The sequence below is a fragment of the Cydia fagiglandana genome, chromosome 14, assembly GCF_963556715.1.
Source record: "Cydia fagiglandana chromosome 14, ilCydFagi1.1, whole genome shotgun sequence".
Classification (NCBI taxonomy): Eukaryota; Metazoa; Arthropoda; class Insecta; order Lepidoptera; family Tortricidae; genus Cydia; species Cydia fagiglandana.
In genome coordinates, this window is record NC_085945.1 from 1,553,088 (window position 1) to 1,571,650 (window position 18,563).

At 39.8% G+C, this 18,563-nt stretch overlaps 2 protein-coding genes across 4 annotated transcripts in view; both read left to right on the forward strand.

Annotated features, from left to right (window-relative positions):
• The window catches only part of LOC134670649 (cytokine-like nuclear factor N-PAC), a 75,311-nt gene extending 56,912 nt beyond the window's left edge, over positions 1–18,399 (forward strand). For 2 of the 3 annotated variants that reach the window (XM_063528463.1, XM_063528461.1), the window contains exons 8-12: positions 8,548–8,658; positions 12,928–13,071; positions 13,568–13,694; positions 14,721–14,900; positions 15,538–18,399. In XM_063528463.1, the coding sequence (XP_063384533.1) occupies positions 8,548–8,658; positions 12,928–13,071; positions 13,568–13,694; positions 14,721–14,900; positions 15,538–15,737 (762 nt within the window). In that variant the 3' untranslated portion in view covers positions 15,738–18,399. The remainder of the gene's footprint in view (positions 1–8,547; positions 8,659–12,927; positions 13,072–13,567; positions 13,695–14,720; positions 14,901–15,537) is intronic. The other variant, XM_063528462.1, reaches the window with a different exon arrangement.
• The window catches only part of LOC134670662 (protein YIPF2), a 211,095-nt gene that overhangs the window by 72,281 nt on the left and 120,251 nt on the right, over positions 1–18,563 (forward strand). The window lies entirely within an intron of this gene.

Here is an 18,563-nt window from a genome sequence, read left to right on the forward strand (position 1 = left end):
CCATGATGGTGTATAGTTATCACTATCTCCTGTAGAATAAAAGGAGTGTACCAGTCATCAGCAATAGTATCTTACACAACTAGGTCCGCAAAAATATATGACGCGCTCTTATTGCGCTCCAAATAAGAACGTGTCACATATTTTTGCGGCCCTAGTTGTGTAAGATACTATTGCTGATGACTGTACTACTTATCAATGACTTTTGAGAAACTGGCCCATGATGATGTATAGCAGCAGTTCTCAAACTTTTTTGGTGACGGAACCCTTTCGGTAAGCGAAATATTTGACGGAACCTCAAATTAAAAATTTTCGTTTATCACTGTGGACCAGATATACCTATAGAAGAGCTGGTTCTTTTCTTATTATTACAAGTATATTTTCGCGGAACCCCAACAGAGGCTTTGTGGAACCCTAGGGTTCCGGGGGACACACTTTGAGAATGGCTGGTGTATAGTTATCACTACTCCTCTAGAATAAAAGGAGTGTACTACTTATCAATGACTTTGGCTGGGCTACTTCGTCCGCAGTGACCGGGTCTCAGGTGTGCCCTATTTATAGCACCATCCTGTTTGCCCCGTATCTACTACAGTCTTCGATTGGATAAACGCATTCCTCCGTTCCGCCTGCGTCTATAGAAAGTTCTCTTATTCTGTCACTAGTATTAATGGATTAATGGATTATTTTCTAATTGATGGTCGCGTTAACGTGCTCAAGCCGTGTATTAGGAGCGATCTATTACATTCCATGGAGTTGCATACGGGTATTAATCAATAGGCATGTTGGTAAAATTCTTCACAAGAAGGAAAAAATATACTAAACAGACACCCGTCAAAATTAGCTCAGGAGGACTTTAAATATGCAATGCTAATTGCTAATTCTTGTTTATTTGTATATTTCGGGGATCTCAGAAACGGCTCTAACGATTTCGATGAAATTTGCTATATGGGGATTTTCCGGGCGATAAATCGATCTAGCTGTCTTATCTCTAGGAAATTTTTATATGTTTTCCGAGCAAAACTCGGTCTCCCCGATATTTATGATAGATACCTAACCAAGGATCCTGGCGCATCGAATATGAGCAATACTTTGGTAGGTACAGCTTATGCTATTTATTATTTCTCATAATTTCTCCATCAGCCTCAGAGCAATGGAACTGTTGTTTATGATGCTGTAACCGCAAAACTGTTGTTTCCTTATAATTGTCCTCATTAACTTACCTCGAAGTAATTAGCGCAGATCACGACCCGTAAAAAATAACGCGACGAGGATATCCTCGCGTCACGTTTTTGGTACTATATATAAACCTACAACAGTTAAAGACATGTTTTCAGTCGAAATCGAATGTATATTTTGAAATTGAATTTACACTTATTCTTTTTCTTAGGATTGCTTAGGATTAGAAAGAACGCCGCAGAAGAGCATGATGTTCTAAATCAGGCAAATTATGCGGTAAAAATGGAATTTAATAATGAGTATTAAATAATAATGGTAGCAGAAATGATTTAATTATTCGCATATCGAGCGATAAAACCTCTTGATAAAAATGTACGGCGTTCTAAATAAGAAAAATAGTACGGTGACGCCACCGTACTATTTTTCATCGTACAAGAGGACGCCCTCTTGTTCATTTCCATCATTTTCTACCGCATAAGTAAGTGCTTCTTGTGGACTGGCAATCTTATATTAGCAAGCATGAACGTCACGTGTGAAGTGTCACGCGATGCGACCGATGCCGCCGCTCCGAAACTGTTCGCTGTCGGGTGGCAACACGCTACACATTTTGACGATTTGCTGTAACACCTATTTGTAAGACAGTGTTATTCACGAAGTTTAATAAGTCGCTGGCCGCGCGGACAACTATTAAAAGGATTTATTTAATAAAAAGGAGTTTGGTAATTGAAGCCGAGGATGACAATATTAACAATGTGGTTGAAATTTTTTAATGCCTTCATGGCGTCACCGATAAAACAGTCACGTCACCATCTCCATCAAATATATGCGGCCATGGTGTTGACAAATATCTGAACAGAGCCTCTGATTATCAAGACGTTAAAATGCATGTTCAGATATATGTAGATATAACCACTGTACATTTCTAATGGCGACTGTAAATGTATAAAACGTTTTGTGAGTAAACTACTTCGAGAAACCGCTTAATCACTGACCCTGAGTATGCATTATTTACAATGTTCGAGATGTTCGAGTTTTTCAGTCTAGCAGAAACACGGGAACGCTGCCAAGAGTAAATAGTTCGACGTATCAATTAGTCAATTCTGAAGAATGCTCAATTAAAACTTAATTATCAAGTTAATTATAGACCGATTGAAGAAGAGATGAATCGGCGATTATATTAAGCATGGGTCTCATTAACCTCATGTAACGCGTCGCTTGCCATCTCGGAAACTCCTCCACACCCGTATCCTTCTATTTATGGCTTGTTTATAACCAATCACTCGTATATAATTTGACATTTCATAACTTTAAATAGATCGTTCTGTTGGTATGGTACAGTCAGCGTCATATAGTAGGTAGCATTCAAAGTATTCAAATGGTTAGGTACACCATATAATTTATATCTACTGACAATGACTTAAGTTTCAAGATGACATGTACTGGGACCGCGTCGAGCACCAGTACGTTTACCTGCCGAACTATTTGAATACTTTCGATGCTATTTACTACTATACGACGCTGACGTAACATATGTAAAGTTTTGTTTCTGAAACGGAATAATGTTGTCACAGCTTGGGTGCGTTTTGGCTGTGATGGACTGATGGACCAACCGTGAAAAAGTTGTATACTAGCTATAAAAATAAATAGTTTCAGTGACCTATTTACTTTTATAGCTATACCTAAACGTTTCAAAAATGTCCTATGCCACCAGGCTGAAGGCTTGTTTGTCACCGACACGTGCTAAAAGAGCGTGTATTGCTGACATCATGTAATAGTGATATTTTATTCAATCATGGACGTGCGCCAAAAATGTGGGGACGAAATACTTCGAGCGTCTGCGCTGCGCCGTATTAATTCCAGTGAATCATACATAACCCCATACTATATGCCTGGAAATTCGCATTATGTTGTTATTCCATTCGGTTCCCGAGTACAAGCTTTTCTTCTGTGAATCTGTATTATTGGGTTCTTTGATTACTCATAAGTACCTATTGGATCGTTGTGGACTACCTAATACTCTAATACTCGTAACAATACCGTTATGGTTAAGTACTTACGTAGTTAAAACCTTGTGTAATTTTTCTAAATTTAGCATACTTATACTAAATTATTTAATCATCTAAAGAAAGCAAAATTAAGACTAAGCAAGCTAATAATGTGCTTTTTATATTTGTCAGAGCTTGCTTAGTTAGGACAACATTTTGTTTGGTTTTGACTATAACCTTAGATGATGAAACTTACATCATAACCTCTGCATCACAACAGACACAGACAGAACATTACAATACATCAGAGGTCTAACTCGCACTTGTCAGCGTGTTAGCAATAATACAGGATCGTTGAGAATACGGCTGTTGTACCTCTAATATCCAAGGACTTCGACCCCTCATTCGATATGCATTACAAACTTTATTAAACAACTGCGGGGCTGTTGCTAAGGAACACTTGGATAGAAAAAAAAGCAGGTGCAAAGCGGTAAAGTCTGTGTGGGAGTCCTGCGGGCGACATGGCCTACTGTTTACCACGGGCTGTGCATTTTTGTACTTATTCCAGCGTTACAAGGTTCATAATTGTATACATTTATTCAAGTGTACCTGCAGTAAAGGTCAGAAACAAAGCGGCGAACTGCGTTGTCACTATATATTCTTGTTTAAAGGGCACCTATGTCATGCCTTTTTATGTGGATCTACAATATTAGGTTCCAGCGAAGCCAACAAGCTATTTTCCTGACATTAACATTATTTGAATTCAACAATTTTCACATTTCTTGTATCTTTCCACCTTTCTTGTATACGTCCAGTCGTCCACCTTAAAGTTGAGCAGTGACAGCTTGTTACAGTGACAATCAATATGAAAGTCTAGGGACCTCATAGGTACTTACTATTGTCACTGACAAGGTACGAAATGGTACTATCGCCCACACTGTTAACTGTACATCGGTGGACCTTATGCCTTTTGTAATAAGGTCCGCCGATGTAGTTAGGAGTGTTGCCGTTTGTACTGAAATTAAATTCCTTGACAGTAGGTACGTAGAAGGATATAAATTACGAAAACTTCAATGATAAATATACGTACTAAAAACAATTCAGTCCACGGAACATAGCTGTTTACAGCTCAAGCAAGCCTCGGAAATAATATTCTATTCATTATTCAATTGCTTTGTCTCATTGTTTAACGACAATTGGCGCGGGGAAGCTATGAAACAACTGCACGAGGCTTAAGTCAACACTGACGGTTGTTATTTGTCAACCTGCCCTACTGGGTCAAGTTCCATGCCCTTGATCCCTTCGTAGCAGGCAGGTACCGATACCGTTACCGGTATAACTACATAAAAATCTCATAGCATTCACAATATTTCTTTGATATTATAGAATAGTATTTAGCACAATTATTGATCACATTAGCTAAATAAAGTGCAAAAATATACAAAAACCTGTGATACCGAAATTTAATACCGGTTAATTTGTATGAAAAATATACCGGTATTCGGCCCCTGCTTCATAGGGATCAAGCAAGGGTAAAGACTCATGTCCTTAGTGTCTTTCTCCTTTTAGTTGCTCAGGAAGGTGTGTATTTTTATTTGTTCCTTATCTTACGATTTCTCGGCTGCATCGTTAAAGCCTGGGGTCCAATTTTGGATAATCTGGATACTGACATAGGCACTGGTTTTTATGAAAGCGACTGGCATCTGACCAACCTGGAGGGAAATCTTATTTCCTCACGATTTTCTTTCATCTAAGAGCTGGTAAATATATAATGATATTTCGTACATTAGTTTGAAAATAGGAGCTCATGTTTAGAAGCCACACCTCACCGGGCAACCAGCGCTCATCGCTAAAAATTGATTTAGGTATACCTATATCTTGAATGTTCTCTTTATATATTTGTCGCTATGCGTTTACACGGATACCTACACTCAATAGACATGTGAGCGAGCACAGACGGAGCTCCTTATTTACAGAGGCTATTAGACATATCCAAAGTGCTATCGCTTCTATACGATGGTCGATTCGCTGGCTACCATTAAGTACATATATGACCCTGACACTAATTTAATGAATTGTGTAGACTGAAACTCGTTTTCTTGTTGCAAAGAAGTCTTTTGCTTGTTATTATTACAGTAATGTTATATATACGTATAAGCTAGTGTGTCATCATTTCGACACGCGCACCTTATACCATTGCGTCTGTCCTCAAAAGAGACTATGATTATCAGCAGCACTTAACTGATCATCGGTAGTCCTTATTACTTTGTAATAAGATTGACAAATGGTCGGTTACCAGATGTTGCATGGTTTCCCCTGGTTTGCCAGCTTCCGTCACCGTGGGTTAACGACACCGCGAACTGTTTGTCGTTAAAATTATTCTTGATAATTTTGATTGCTGGCTTACGTCAGGTTTTAAGCCTGTTTGCTCTATAGAAGTAATTATTCTAGCTAAAAAATCGTGAAAAAATCAATAGGTATTGTAATAAGATCTTAATAACGACTCTAAGCACTTGGTTGAAATTACTTATGTAGTAAATGCGAAAGTTTGCGAAGACGAAGAGACTATAAGGGTTACATTTCAAGATCCTGCAGCCTACAGGACGTCGCGAGGCTCGTGAGTTAAACTTAACAATCACAAATAAGAAACCCTTAGTTTTTCTTTAAAGTACATACTACATTGCTGTTCGGCGTTTGAAACAGCTATAGTGCATTATGTTCAATAGGTTCATCGTCGTGACGCGTAACATACCACCGCGGGTTAAATACAAATGTCAATTCACATTACAAGGTGACTTTCGCAATATAGCGCCTTGTGAATGTGTCCTTATGATGAACAGCTCATCTTCTGCTTGTACTGGTTTTTGGCGACATTAACACCAGTGCCCTGTTTATTAAAAAGCTTGTAACTTGTAATACATGTGGAAGTCCCTTTCTAACAGAAGCTGTCAAAAAGGGACTTCCACTTGTATTGTGGTATAGTATAGGGAGACAGATTGTTGAGTTAGTAGTTCAAGTAGTAAACGGACCATTGGGTAAAGCGCATGTGTTTCTTTTAAACAACCTCTCTACCCCTCTCGTCACCTCAGTATTACAAGTTACAAGCTTTTGATAAACAGGGCACAGGCGTTTGGTCTGTAAGTCTCACCTTATGTAATAGATAATACTATATTAATAAAGGCTTGTCAATACTCACCATAGTAAGGCGGAGACTGGAGACGAATGGTTGCTCGTCTATTTTCATCGGATTTCGGCGACCTTTATCGCCGGCGGCCAATCCAGGTCAATCTGTCGAGTTAACACCTATCCACGGTTCGACTTGCGATCCTCCGAAAAGGAGAGCTAGCTGTACCTAAGTATACTAATTGGGAATAAATTAGGAATATTTGGTCAATTTTGGTAATTTCTTCCTAAGTTTGGTTCGGCCATGACGGCCATTCGTCCGAGCGTAATAACATAGCCCAAGACTTGTGTCCAAATGAACTGATATACGGCTTAAACCCATATAAGACGGTAAAATTGATTTTTAAATTGACTTTATTTTGCTTACTCGGAACGAAACCCGTCCTTTCTGTAGCCATTTAGCCAGCCGAACTGCATAAAAAATGAACTTGTTTAACAAATTACGGTCTGTACTTCAAAATAATTTAATCTCATACGAATTTTAACCATTATGTAAGTGATAATAGGATCCTCCAATTTTGGAAGGCAAGCTAACACTAACAATTGAAGGCATTCCGTTGAGCGCCCCGCGGCATCTGTGCAAACATTATTGACCTTCGTTGACATCAGACGCAAACTCTTGTAATCGCCATTTTGTTGATCGTCAACTTGTTAACGACCGGCCTGATAGGACGTTATGTAAATATTTTGAAATACTTACGTAATCGTTTTTCAGGGAAATCGATATGTTTATTGTTTATACTTGTCGAACGCTAAAATTACGGATAATCGAGGCTTGGGACTTGCTGGGTGAGATAAGTAGTTGTTACTACTCCGGTCTTATTTCATAGGTAACAACCACGTCCACGACCCTGAGAAGAGAGATCTTGACAGGGTTGTGGAAGTGGTTGTTATCTGGTTCAGTAATCCAACATTATGGTAGTTGTCATAGTCTCTATCCGCAGACGTCGTCTGCATTTGTCGTCGTGTCGTCACACTCCAATATACATTTATTTTATGTTTCATTATTTTGGCTTGTTGCTTTGCTTGTTACCTGACGTGATTGTTCTCACTTGATGGTCTCATGGGAAGATGAATACCTATACGCTGGAAGTCGCCAGTAACATGCTGAGATGAGGCAATTTCCAGGCACTTTCTTCTTTAACATTTTTCTAATCTAGATTTTGTTTCGATTGAGTTTGTGTTTATGAATAAAAATATTTCTATTATTATACTTACACCTTTGTGAAGTATGGTCTTTTTATGAGGTCGGTCCAGCTCCAGTGTGCCGATGAGCCGCCGCGTCCCCTTACCACTTGTTCCTGCGTCATTGATATCACAGCTATTGACGTGATAATGATATGATAGCCTGATAGTGCTCGGTATAAATTAATGCTTTGTTCTGTAATTACCACGACGATAACCAATCATATCCGTAATGAACTACTTAATTACAAACATTTTGGGAAATGTAGCCGAAGAACTAATTGCACAGACATTTTAGATGTAGGTACTTACTTATCTAAGGGGCTAAAATCGTTATCAAAACATAATTACAATAACAATAGGTAGGTGTCTATATAGGTACGCTACCAGTAGGTTAATATTAGTGAATAATGCTGGCAGGTCATCAAAATGCAAATATGTAACTCCATTATTCCCCTGTCTCGTGCACGCTCTATTTACGTATTATCGGACAACGATAACAGTGACCATTGATACATAATATTATTATGTCGTAATCATTCATAGCCCTCGCGAATTCCGAGTCGAGTACCGCATGCAAACCGTTACTACGCTTTCCAACAAACCTTATATCCTATCGCATTGTACTAAACTCCAGAGCCAAAGGATACTGAGAATGTATAATTAGTACAAGTATAAGCCCTTTTGGAATCGACTGTTGTACGTTTGATGACTCGTTGGGTTTAGTGTTTCGCATGAAGCGGGCATTGGCAAGATGGCGTCGTTCGCGTGGCGGCCGCCCGGTCGTTGACGTGAGCCGGCTCGCGTATCGATTCGCGCCGCGGGGCAACGCGCGCCGCCATCTAGTGGGGGATTGTGGAAACTGGAGTACGCTGGAGTGTTCATAGATGGCGTGGTTATCAATTATTTAATTTTGATTTATTTATTGTTAACAACTTATTACTTAATTTGTGTATATACTTTGTCTGTTCTGTCTGTTGTTTTGCTGAATATGCTAAAAGTGTAATGATTGTTGTTACAGTGCAAGGACTTCGAGAAAGTGGGCGCGACAGTAGCGGTGACTCCGTGCGACGTGGTCGAGGAGGCCGACATCACCTTCTCGTGTGTCGCGGACCCACAGGCAGCTAAGGAGGTACACATATGTTTTAAACACCAAAACCTAATATATAAATATAAAATAGCAAATATAGTCCGGACAAGCCAATCGAGCTGAATTTGAGACTATTTCACTGACTCTTTGGTACGATTTAAAGTAACAAAAGGTTAATAGGCTGCCAAAACATGTTATCTAAGTGTCCTCTTCATGATTGCTCAATTGAACAGCTGCGGAATAATTATATTAGATGTCAAAGTCAGAGTTGTCGTAACGTAAGTAACATGCCATATTCTCTAAAAGGCCACCATGCACTGAACCAATGTCATTGAATTTCATTTTTGCGCCCGCACCACACAATCAAATAGTCAATTTAATCAGATTATGCGAAAAATTGTCCCGTCCCTACTGGCCTTAACCGTCACAGTTCAAGTTTCCCGTAGTCCCAGTGACCTATATACCGGCGTAAGGTCGCTCGACCTTTACCTTCGCGTTACCTAATGGTTCGTTTACATAAAGCATTTGCTTATTGTTACGGCAAATAACTATTGTGGGCGTTGGTTCACATTATTAAGGCGCCCCATTGAATTGGAGTGGAATGGAGCTGAATCAAATTCTACGTAATTTAATCTAACTTTGACGAATAAAAATACTTGGAAATTATGTTAGGTGGACATAATTTCCAAGTATTTTTATTCGTTTGAAATTTCCCTATTACTTTCAAATGCAAAAAAAAATCAAATACGAAAAGCTCTGCGTAGAGGGCGTTACTAGGCCAACTACATGGCCTACCGTGAAACACGACAGTGAAAAGTTCGGTTTATGCCTATTACTCTTGCCTATTCCATCGATAGAGAGCCAGATAAATAAATTTCGATTTTCGCGTTTCTCGGTAGGCCACTTGTGAACAAACCGCCTTGATGCATTAATGTCATAGTGAAAACTTGTCATAAAACTGTTTAAGGCCTGGTATGTTTAAGTTACTCTATGGTTTACTATATGGACCCGGGTATGTCCTTAAACTACGTCCAAGGCCACAGGTGGACGGGCAGCAGCGTCCCTCAAATTCGGTGTACTCGACTGCGATCGCCAACCCGCCTGCCAAGCCCGCCGCCTGCAAAGGGGGAGGCCTATGTTCAGCAGTGGACGTCTTATGGCTGAGATGATGATGATGGTGATGATGGTTTACTAAACAAATTAGTGCTGCACTCTGGCGGCAGAACATTGCAGTAATACTCCCTATTAGATTCTACGTAATTCAATCTAACTTTGACGAATGTAAATTGAAAACCACTTGGAAATGATGTCTTATTGCTTTTGAAAGTAATTATAACTTCATGAGAAAATGGTAGATATATAGTAAATTTATCGTCCTACACTTTTCAGATTTTTTAATGAATCAGCATAAACAAGAAAATGATATTTTAGCTCTGGTTACGATGTTTATAATTTATTTATTCTGAGTAAATCTGTATTCTAAAATAAGTCTATCTGTAAAAATAAGGTCTCGGACCTTAGAATTAGTTATTAATGGCGCTAAAATAACTGCAAACGTCTTAAAAACCCACTAAAGAATGCCATTAGGCATTAAGTCCGCTATTTGTATTTTTTTTTGCAATTTGTGTAATCTAATACATATCTTTTAACGAGCAATTCTTGTTTATTTATTTATTTATATTGTATATATATTTTGGGGATCTAACTAAATCCTATCGACAAGGAAATTCTCCTTAGGAAATGGCGTTGGATAGGTCACGTATTGTGAAGACCAGACAATCACCTGACCAAACAAGGTCTGACGTGGCATACCTCTGGAAAAAGAAGACCCGGTCGTCCACGTACCACCTGGAGGCGCACAGTCAACAAAGAGGTGGCATCCGCTGGCCTCGACTGGAAGAAAGTCGAAGAGACAGCGCAGGATCGACAACAGTGGAGAACCCTTCTGAGAGCCCTATGTCCCTGATGAGGGATAACAGGATTCCATCATCATCATCATCATCATCATCATTTTGGGGATCTCGGACACGGCTCTAACGATTTCGATGAAATTTGCTTTAGGTATGGGGGTTTTTGGGGGCGATAAATCGATCTAGCTAGGTTTTATCTCTGGGAAAACACGCATTTTTGAGTTATATGTTTCCCGAGCAAAGCTCGGTCTCCCAGATATTATAGTTTAAACAAATAAAGACAACAATTGCGTAAGTATAACAATCATATTCATATCTCTTTATTGCGTACTTTCATCATTATCATTGTGTACTTTGACGTCAATTAAAACCGACACTGTAATTATAATACATAGTTGTTAAAGCGTACCTACAGAACTATAAATACCGTCAAGAGTACTCAGGGTGTCAACGCAATATAATTGGCTCAGCTGTTGTAAAAGTGTAATATACATGACAACACGGGGCTCACTCTTAATTGTAGTATAATTGTTGTGTTGCGAACAGAACACAACTCTCTGAACTAACTTGTTAACAATGTATACTCTTAACGATATTTTAATGTGTCTATATGTTTCCCAATATGTTTTGATTCTTATAGGTAGATAAATTAGATTGTTTGAAAGCGGTTATAGTATTTTTTTAATGAAATACACTAAAAAACTACGTAAACATGATTTTGGGCTTTCAACTATTTTAAAATCAAAAAGACTATCCACCTTCTAATATAATAATTAGAAGGTGGATTTATTGATTCTAAGTATAATATGTAATATGTATTATAAAGTAAATTATGTAGTCAGTACATTTACTGCCATATTTCAACACAAATGATTAGAACGATGATAAAAACGTTTAAATCATTTGTGTCGAAAGATGGCAGTAAATGCACTGACTACATGATTGACTTTGACAATATTCCTCTATTTCAAATTCTCTTTGCTCATAACTTCCACCACGTTTGATAAAGTAGCTACAAAACCAACAACGCCACCAACAACCAACAACGCCAACAACGTAAAGAGAGACCGAAGCCCTCTTATACGTATACATACAACGCGTCTGGCCAACTCTATTGTAACACCTGCAGAAGAGTCTTTAAGACCAAGTTCGGCCTGGCCAGCCACATTCGGGCCCATAACAGGCGTAATCCGTAAATTTTTTGAGGTCGCCGTCATAGAAATCGATGAGGACTATATGTAAAGTAGCTGATTTGACTGTTTGGTATATTTTCGTAGATATGGAAATGACTTCGCCCTCAGGGAGTGCCTAGAGCCCAAGGCTGGGCGGCAGGGTGCCTCCGTGCCCTATATTCGATAAAACTAATGGCATTGCTTTGTCCATCAGAAAAACGTTAGCGTTTATCATACCCGAATAACCTTTCCGCCTAGTTCCGGACTAGTGAACTAAATAACCATTTTGCGCACAGTTTGAACTGTTTTAATAGCCGAGATAATGCAATGACATTTCGATTGAACTAATTAGTCCAACTGATCTATTATAAGTGCAGTAAAAAAAAAAAGTATAATTAAGCAGTAGATTGTTCGATTGAACTGTTTTAGTAGAAGTAAAACACTATTACACAAAAGAAGTACATAACAGTCATAGTACAGAGAATACTGTTTGTTACCGCTAACCTTTAAGCTGATTAGGTAGGTACTGTCTAGTATTTGGGGTATAAAACAAAGTTTAGTGTGCTTATCTTCCTTTAATAAAAGGTATATTATATCACTGCCATAAACTGTTATCTGTGTTGTTATAAAGAAATCATAAAAACACTCTCAATTTACATATAATATTAATACGGCAAAGTGCATATTTTATGCCGTCTGCGATAAAGGCTCAGGTAATCTAGGTTAAGTGCTCTGTGTCTAGCTACACTTGCCCATTTAACCTGATACGTAGGTCTCATGTGAGTTATAAAATTAAATTAAATTAATTTAAGACCAACAAAGGATCAATTTCGTTATTAAAGTACCTGTACTCTCATCTTATATTAACGTTAAAGTCTGACACCAAATTGACTATATTCTATAAAGATTCAGAAAAAATGTTCCTGTCTTCTGTTTTTCTTTGGACGATAAATAAATGCGCCGAAAGTCATCGCGAAAGTCAGTGCCGTGCCCATAGCGCTCAGAACGCTTCTAATGTTGTTATTCATTAACGCGCTACAAGCCATAAGTAGCTATTAATCGGTTGTCTTAATCTGCGACGTTGACTTATTTACAAGAATAGAATAAAACATAAATTACCTAGTTGAATTAGGGATTCTTGTGGCGTACGCCTTCAAACGCCTCAATCATGTTCATACACTTTCCAGTTCGATTTCTTTTTTTCTCTAATTGCTTTTTGTTTCTTTCAGATGGTATTCGGCAACTGCGGCGTGCTGCACTGCCAGTCACTGGAAGGCAAGGGTTACGTGGAGATGACCAGCATCGACGCGGACACCAGCCACGACATCGTCGAAGCCGTGGGAGGCAAGGGTGGCCGTTATCTGGAGGCACAGGTACTGATACTAACTGTTACTGATACTAGTCACCACGGAGGGCTACGTAGAGATGGCCAGCATCGACGCGGACACCAGCCACGACATCGTCGAAGCTGTGGGAGGCAAGGGTGGCCGATATCTGGAGGCACAGGTACTGATACTAATTGTTACTGATACTAGTCACCACGGAGGGTTACGTAGAGATGACCAGCATCGACGCGGACACCAGCCACGATATCGTCGAAGCTGTGGGAGGCAAGGGCGGGCGTTATCTGGAGGCACAGGTACTGATACTAGCTGTTACTGATACTAGTAACCACGGAGGGCTACGTAGAGATTACCAGCATCGACGCGGACACCAGCCACGACATTGTCGAAGCTGTGGGAGGCAAGGGTGGCTATAACTTCCTATATTGGTATTGAAGAGAGCGACGCTTGGACTAAATACCTATGCTCTATACCCCATTCAGCACAATAACAATGTCTAACCCTAAACCGTTTCTTATAATTCCAGATCCAAGGGTCAAAGACGCAAGCGGAGGAAGGCACGTTGATCGTGCTGGCGGCCGGCGACCGGTCGCTGTTCGACGACTGCCAGTCCTGCTTCAAGGCCATGAGCAAGAACTCCTTCTACCTCGGTAGTCGTCCACGTCTCCGATGCGTGCACAGGCGCTTGTCCGCTCGCAGATTTGATGCCGCACTGTGCTTTAAACTCACTGCTTTGCTCTTTAACCCTTTAACCGCCAGATTCTGATATATAAGACATTACATATCCAGCTCATTTCGCCACAGTCTGATAAATAAGACAAAGATCTGATTTGGTTTTTACAGCACATTTATAACTCCCGTAACTATGCCAACCTTACTCTGCGTGGTACAATTACTGACTGCGGCGACACGAGCACGCTCGATCAAAAATTGCTGGCGGTTAAAAGGTTAATAGTTTACTTTCGACTACTAAAGGCTTCATTCATCATTTCAGTCTATTATCGGCTCCTGCTGAGCAAGAGAGGTTCTTTAGGGGCGCGTAGGACGCGTAGCAACATCCGTCAAAAAAATTATACATCAAATAACTTTTCTGGAAATTACGCTTTGTTGCATTTAGTATACAGTGCGGTTTCAAATAGATTTTTCTAGTCCTTTTTTATTTACTTTTTGGTTTCATTGTTGTAGAATAAGTTTTCTTTTCTTTTTCACTGTTAGCGGGCAATGCCGAGAGCCTATTATAAGTTTATTTTAAGTGTGCATGTTAATATATTTTTTTGGTGATTCAGTTGAGTGTAAACTTATGGGATGATATTCAACAGTTTCATAATTCTCCAATGACAGTCTTAGTATAGTCATAACAACAGTAATGTTGAGATGTTGCCACATATGTTACACTTATACATATGTCTAAGGCCATGATACGCTCAAGACAAAAAAATTGAGGGCGTATAATGGTCGCATTTATCCACATAGTAATGCATAAAATGTCTCATTTTATCAACGTTGCGATTCTATTTTTGTAGTATTACAAAATACACGTTTTTAAAGTACAGAATCAATTCATATTTTAGTTTCATTTCATTTATTACGAAAGTTTCCTTGTCTTCCGATCTTCTCTCATCATCTTACTATTTAGGATATTATAAACGGTACCGTAAATTTCTCCGTCTCCGTTCCAGGCGATATCGGCAACGCCTCCAAAATGAACTCCGTGCTACAAGTGGTAGGCGGAGTTTCGCTGGCAGCGTTAGCGGAAGGCCTGGCCTTAGCTGACCGAGCTGGCCTCAACCAGGCTGATCTACTCGATGTACTGGCGCTGACACCGCTGGCTAGTCCACATCTCATCCTCAAGGGCAGAGGTAGATATTGTACTCTATAAGTAAAAACATTAATAAAGGGTTTGGCCTTAGCTGACCGACCTGGACTCGATGCTCGATCTTCTCGATGCGTTGACCTAGCTGGCTAGTCCACATTTCATCCTCAAGGGCAGAGGTAGATATATTAGTTTATGAATATTAATAGAAAGTTTGGCCTTAGCTCACCGAGCTGATCTTCCTTGTCGTAACCTCATGGCTGAGGGACGTGACGATTGTGGGCATTAATAGGTTTGGCTTTAGCTGACCGAGCTTAGTTCAACCAAGCTGATCTACATTACACGTTAGGGTGGAGTTTAGCCATACTCTCACCGGGGTATTCATAAAACTTTACGGGCCTGATTTACTTAAATTATGTTTTATCCCTTCCTAACAAATACATAAGTCAAAATGGCAGATAAGGACAAACGATTATTAGCTAGCGATTTGTAGCGCGTTTATGAATAAAGGTGTAAGTCTACGAGATCATACTGAACGATTTTATCTATGAGAAAATTCGACGATAAACTAGCTGTTCAGTTACAGAACGGATAGTTCATTTCTTGGTATTTTTCCGCCGTTCAATTAGTAAAATTAAACCTTGCGTATTCAAAACGTTCACAACTTTTTTTATAATTCCCAGCAATGATCGAGTCGTCGTACTCGACGCACCAGCCGCTGTCGCACATGCAGAAGGACCTGAAGCTGGCGCTGGCGCTGGGCGACGCTTTAGAACAGTCGCTGCCGCTCTCCGCCACCACCAACGAGATCTTCAAGCACGCCAAGCGCCTCGGCTACGCCAACCACGACGTCGCCGCCGTCTACATCCGCGCGCGCTTCTAGCCGCACACCCGCTAGTTACGTATGGCCGACCCGACGCAGCCGTAGACTAAATAAATATGGAATTCGTACAAATATACGAAATAAACGCACTTGTGTGTGTGTACGTGGTGTTAAAATTAACACCACGGAAGCGCTTGCGACTTAATGCCGAATTTATTTTCGATACCCTAAAGGTCCGTTTTCATACGATAGCGGTGCCTTTATATAGCGGCCGTAATGCAGCGGTGAAATTACATCACTAGAGCTTTGTCTATGTCAGCGGTTCTCAAACTTTTTTGGTGACGGAACCCTTTCGGCAAGCGAAATATTTGACGGAACCCCAAATTAAAAATTTTCGTTCATCACTGTGGACCAGATATACCTATAGAAGCCGCACAGACCCTAGGGTTCCGCGGAACACACTTTGAGAGTGGCTGGTCTATGTAAACAAAATGGCGCGGTTCTCTAGAGGGCGGTGATTGAAGGAACATTAATTTTGCGTCCGTAATATTACGGCCGCTATATGACGGCACCTATCCTAGGAAACCAGAGCTTAAGCGTTTCTAGACCACCTCCAGAGGAACTTAGTCTATATCAATATAGGTGACAGCAAGGTGTCATTTATTGGGCATTAGCATGTTGAGCACTAGTACCACCACCTTACTAGCAACTAATGGATTAAGAGTAGAAATTTGTGTGCGTATCCAGATCCACTCTATTTTGTCGACTAGATAAATATCCCTAATGCTCTGGTTTCCTAGGATAGCGGTGCCGTCATATAGCGGCCGTCTACATACAAATACTACGACATCCATATTTAGCCGTATTATTTAGTACTTATGTAGACGGCCGCTACATGACGGCACCGCCATTCCAGGAAAACCGATCTTTACACTTTCAGTGTAAACGTTTCACAATGCAATTAGTCAAATATTTCTTTAGTCTATGACTCGTTTAGTCTGGAATTATCGCAGTTTGCCTTGCGGTTAATCCGGCTTTGGACCAGAAAGCCCTTATTCTTATATGCCTTATTTGGTTAACAAATATACAGTCAATAAGATGCAAAATGAATATTTTTTAAGGATATACAAACAATATGACGACAGCATTTACTTGCTTATTAATACAACACAAATCTATTCTGAATGCCAAGAAGAAAAAAGAGAAATGTTCTACAAAAAACGAGGCTTAGGTAATGTTTCTGTGTAATATTGTATATTGTGTTTCTGGTTTAGCTCGTTGACTGGTAGAGAATGCTTTAAAAGCGGACTTTGACGGAATGCTTTAAAAACTACTATTGTGCAATAAATATGAAATAATTAAATTTCGAGAATTTTTGAGAATGGAAACGAAATCCATATTTTTCGATATTCTGTTTGAGTTCAGAAGTTTGTTTCCCAAAATAAATCATTTAAGAATAAGTGGTCTTCAGTTGTTTAAGTCCATGTTTCATAATGAAACGTGGACTTGTAAGTATCTCGTAGTGTAATAGGCTTCAGGGTGGCGATACGGGCAGTCGCCATGAATAATAAATAACTGTATATGTAGCATAATTGATACAGATAATTGACCATTTTCGATCTTTCTTGCAACGAAATAAGATCTACCCACGGTTAAAGTTAGCAAAGATTCATTGAATTTTTTAGAGGCATAAAATCCTTTGTACTTGTCTGCTAATCTAAATGGTACTGACTGTACCGCTCTGTAAATGGGGTTGGCAACTGTCAAAGGTTTGCATAGATGGCGTTATCATAGGTTGCCCCCTTTTTCTATGGGATTTGGCTTAAAGAGCTGGCATCCAGGGCATTAAAAAAACAAAAAAATACACAATTCTAGGCTAATGCCCGGTATTAGCGGTTGACGCCAATTGACATCTGACAATTGAGCTGCCACAAAATATGGTGGCATACAGCGCCATCTTTTTCAGCTGTCAAACTCGGAGGCGTGATTCTTAGACTGGGCTTCTCATTTAATGAATCTTTGCTGTTAGGGCGGATACAGACGGATTGCAACCCGACTGCAACTTGTAGGGGAACTGCACGTCAACTGCACGTCAACTGCAACGTCGGGTTGCAGTCCGTCTGTACAGGCCTTTAGTATGTTGACTGAGTGCGGTGTATTATATGACCTATAAAAACAATGTAAATCTGTTGGCTATGTCTTAACTAGTTTCATACATAAGGAATTGCTCGTATCAATAACTGTGTCGCTTAACTTCAAACTCGGGTAAATCCATTGGACCCTCTCAGCAAATATCAACCCTATTACGTTTTCTTAACACTTTGACTGCCGAGAACCCGCGTGGTAGGCACTCGTAATGTTTGCTCAGATGCCGGACAACCCGCCCAGCGGGTTGTTTTGTACGCAGATATAGACGACCGGTTTCTGGGGTAGTGCGCCGTTTTTTGCCCGGTTGCGAAAGTGTTAATACCAAAATCGCATAATCTGACAGATGGATTTACTCGAGTTTGAAGTTAAGCGACTCGACTAGCTCTCGAGTATGCTTTCCTGTAAATATGTATAGGCTTCAGCCGAAAATTTTAGAATCAAATGTCAAAATCAATGGCGTATTACATTCTTTTATTATATAGCTAATATCAGTTTTACATGAACTATTAATATTGATAGTTATATATATGTATATTTAATACATTGACTACTGTTATTAAATTCATGTGTTTTATCTCATTGTTTTGGATTTAATTGGAAAGGGCTGTGCACACCGGATGCGTATGCGTTAACGTGCACTGCACGTTGTAATATACAGATCCTTATGAGAGACGGCACACGGCTTGCGTTACGTGTGCGTGCACGGCTCCAACATTTTAGCGCACGCGCACGTTCACC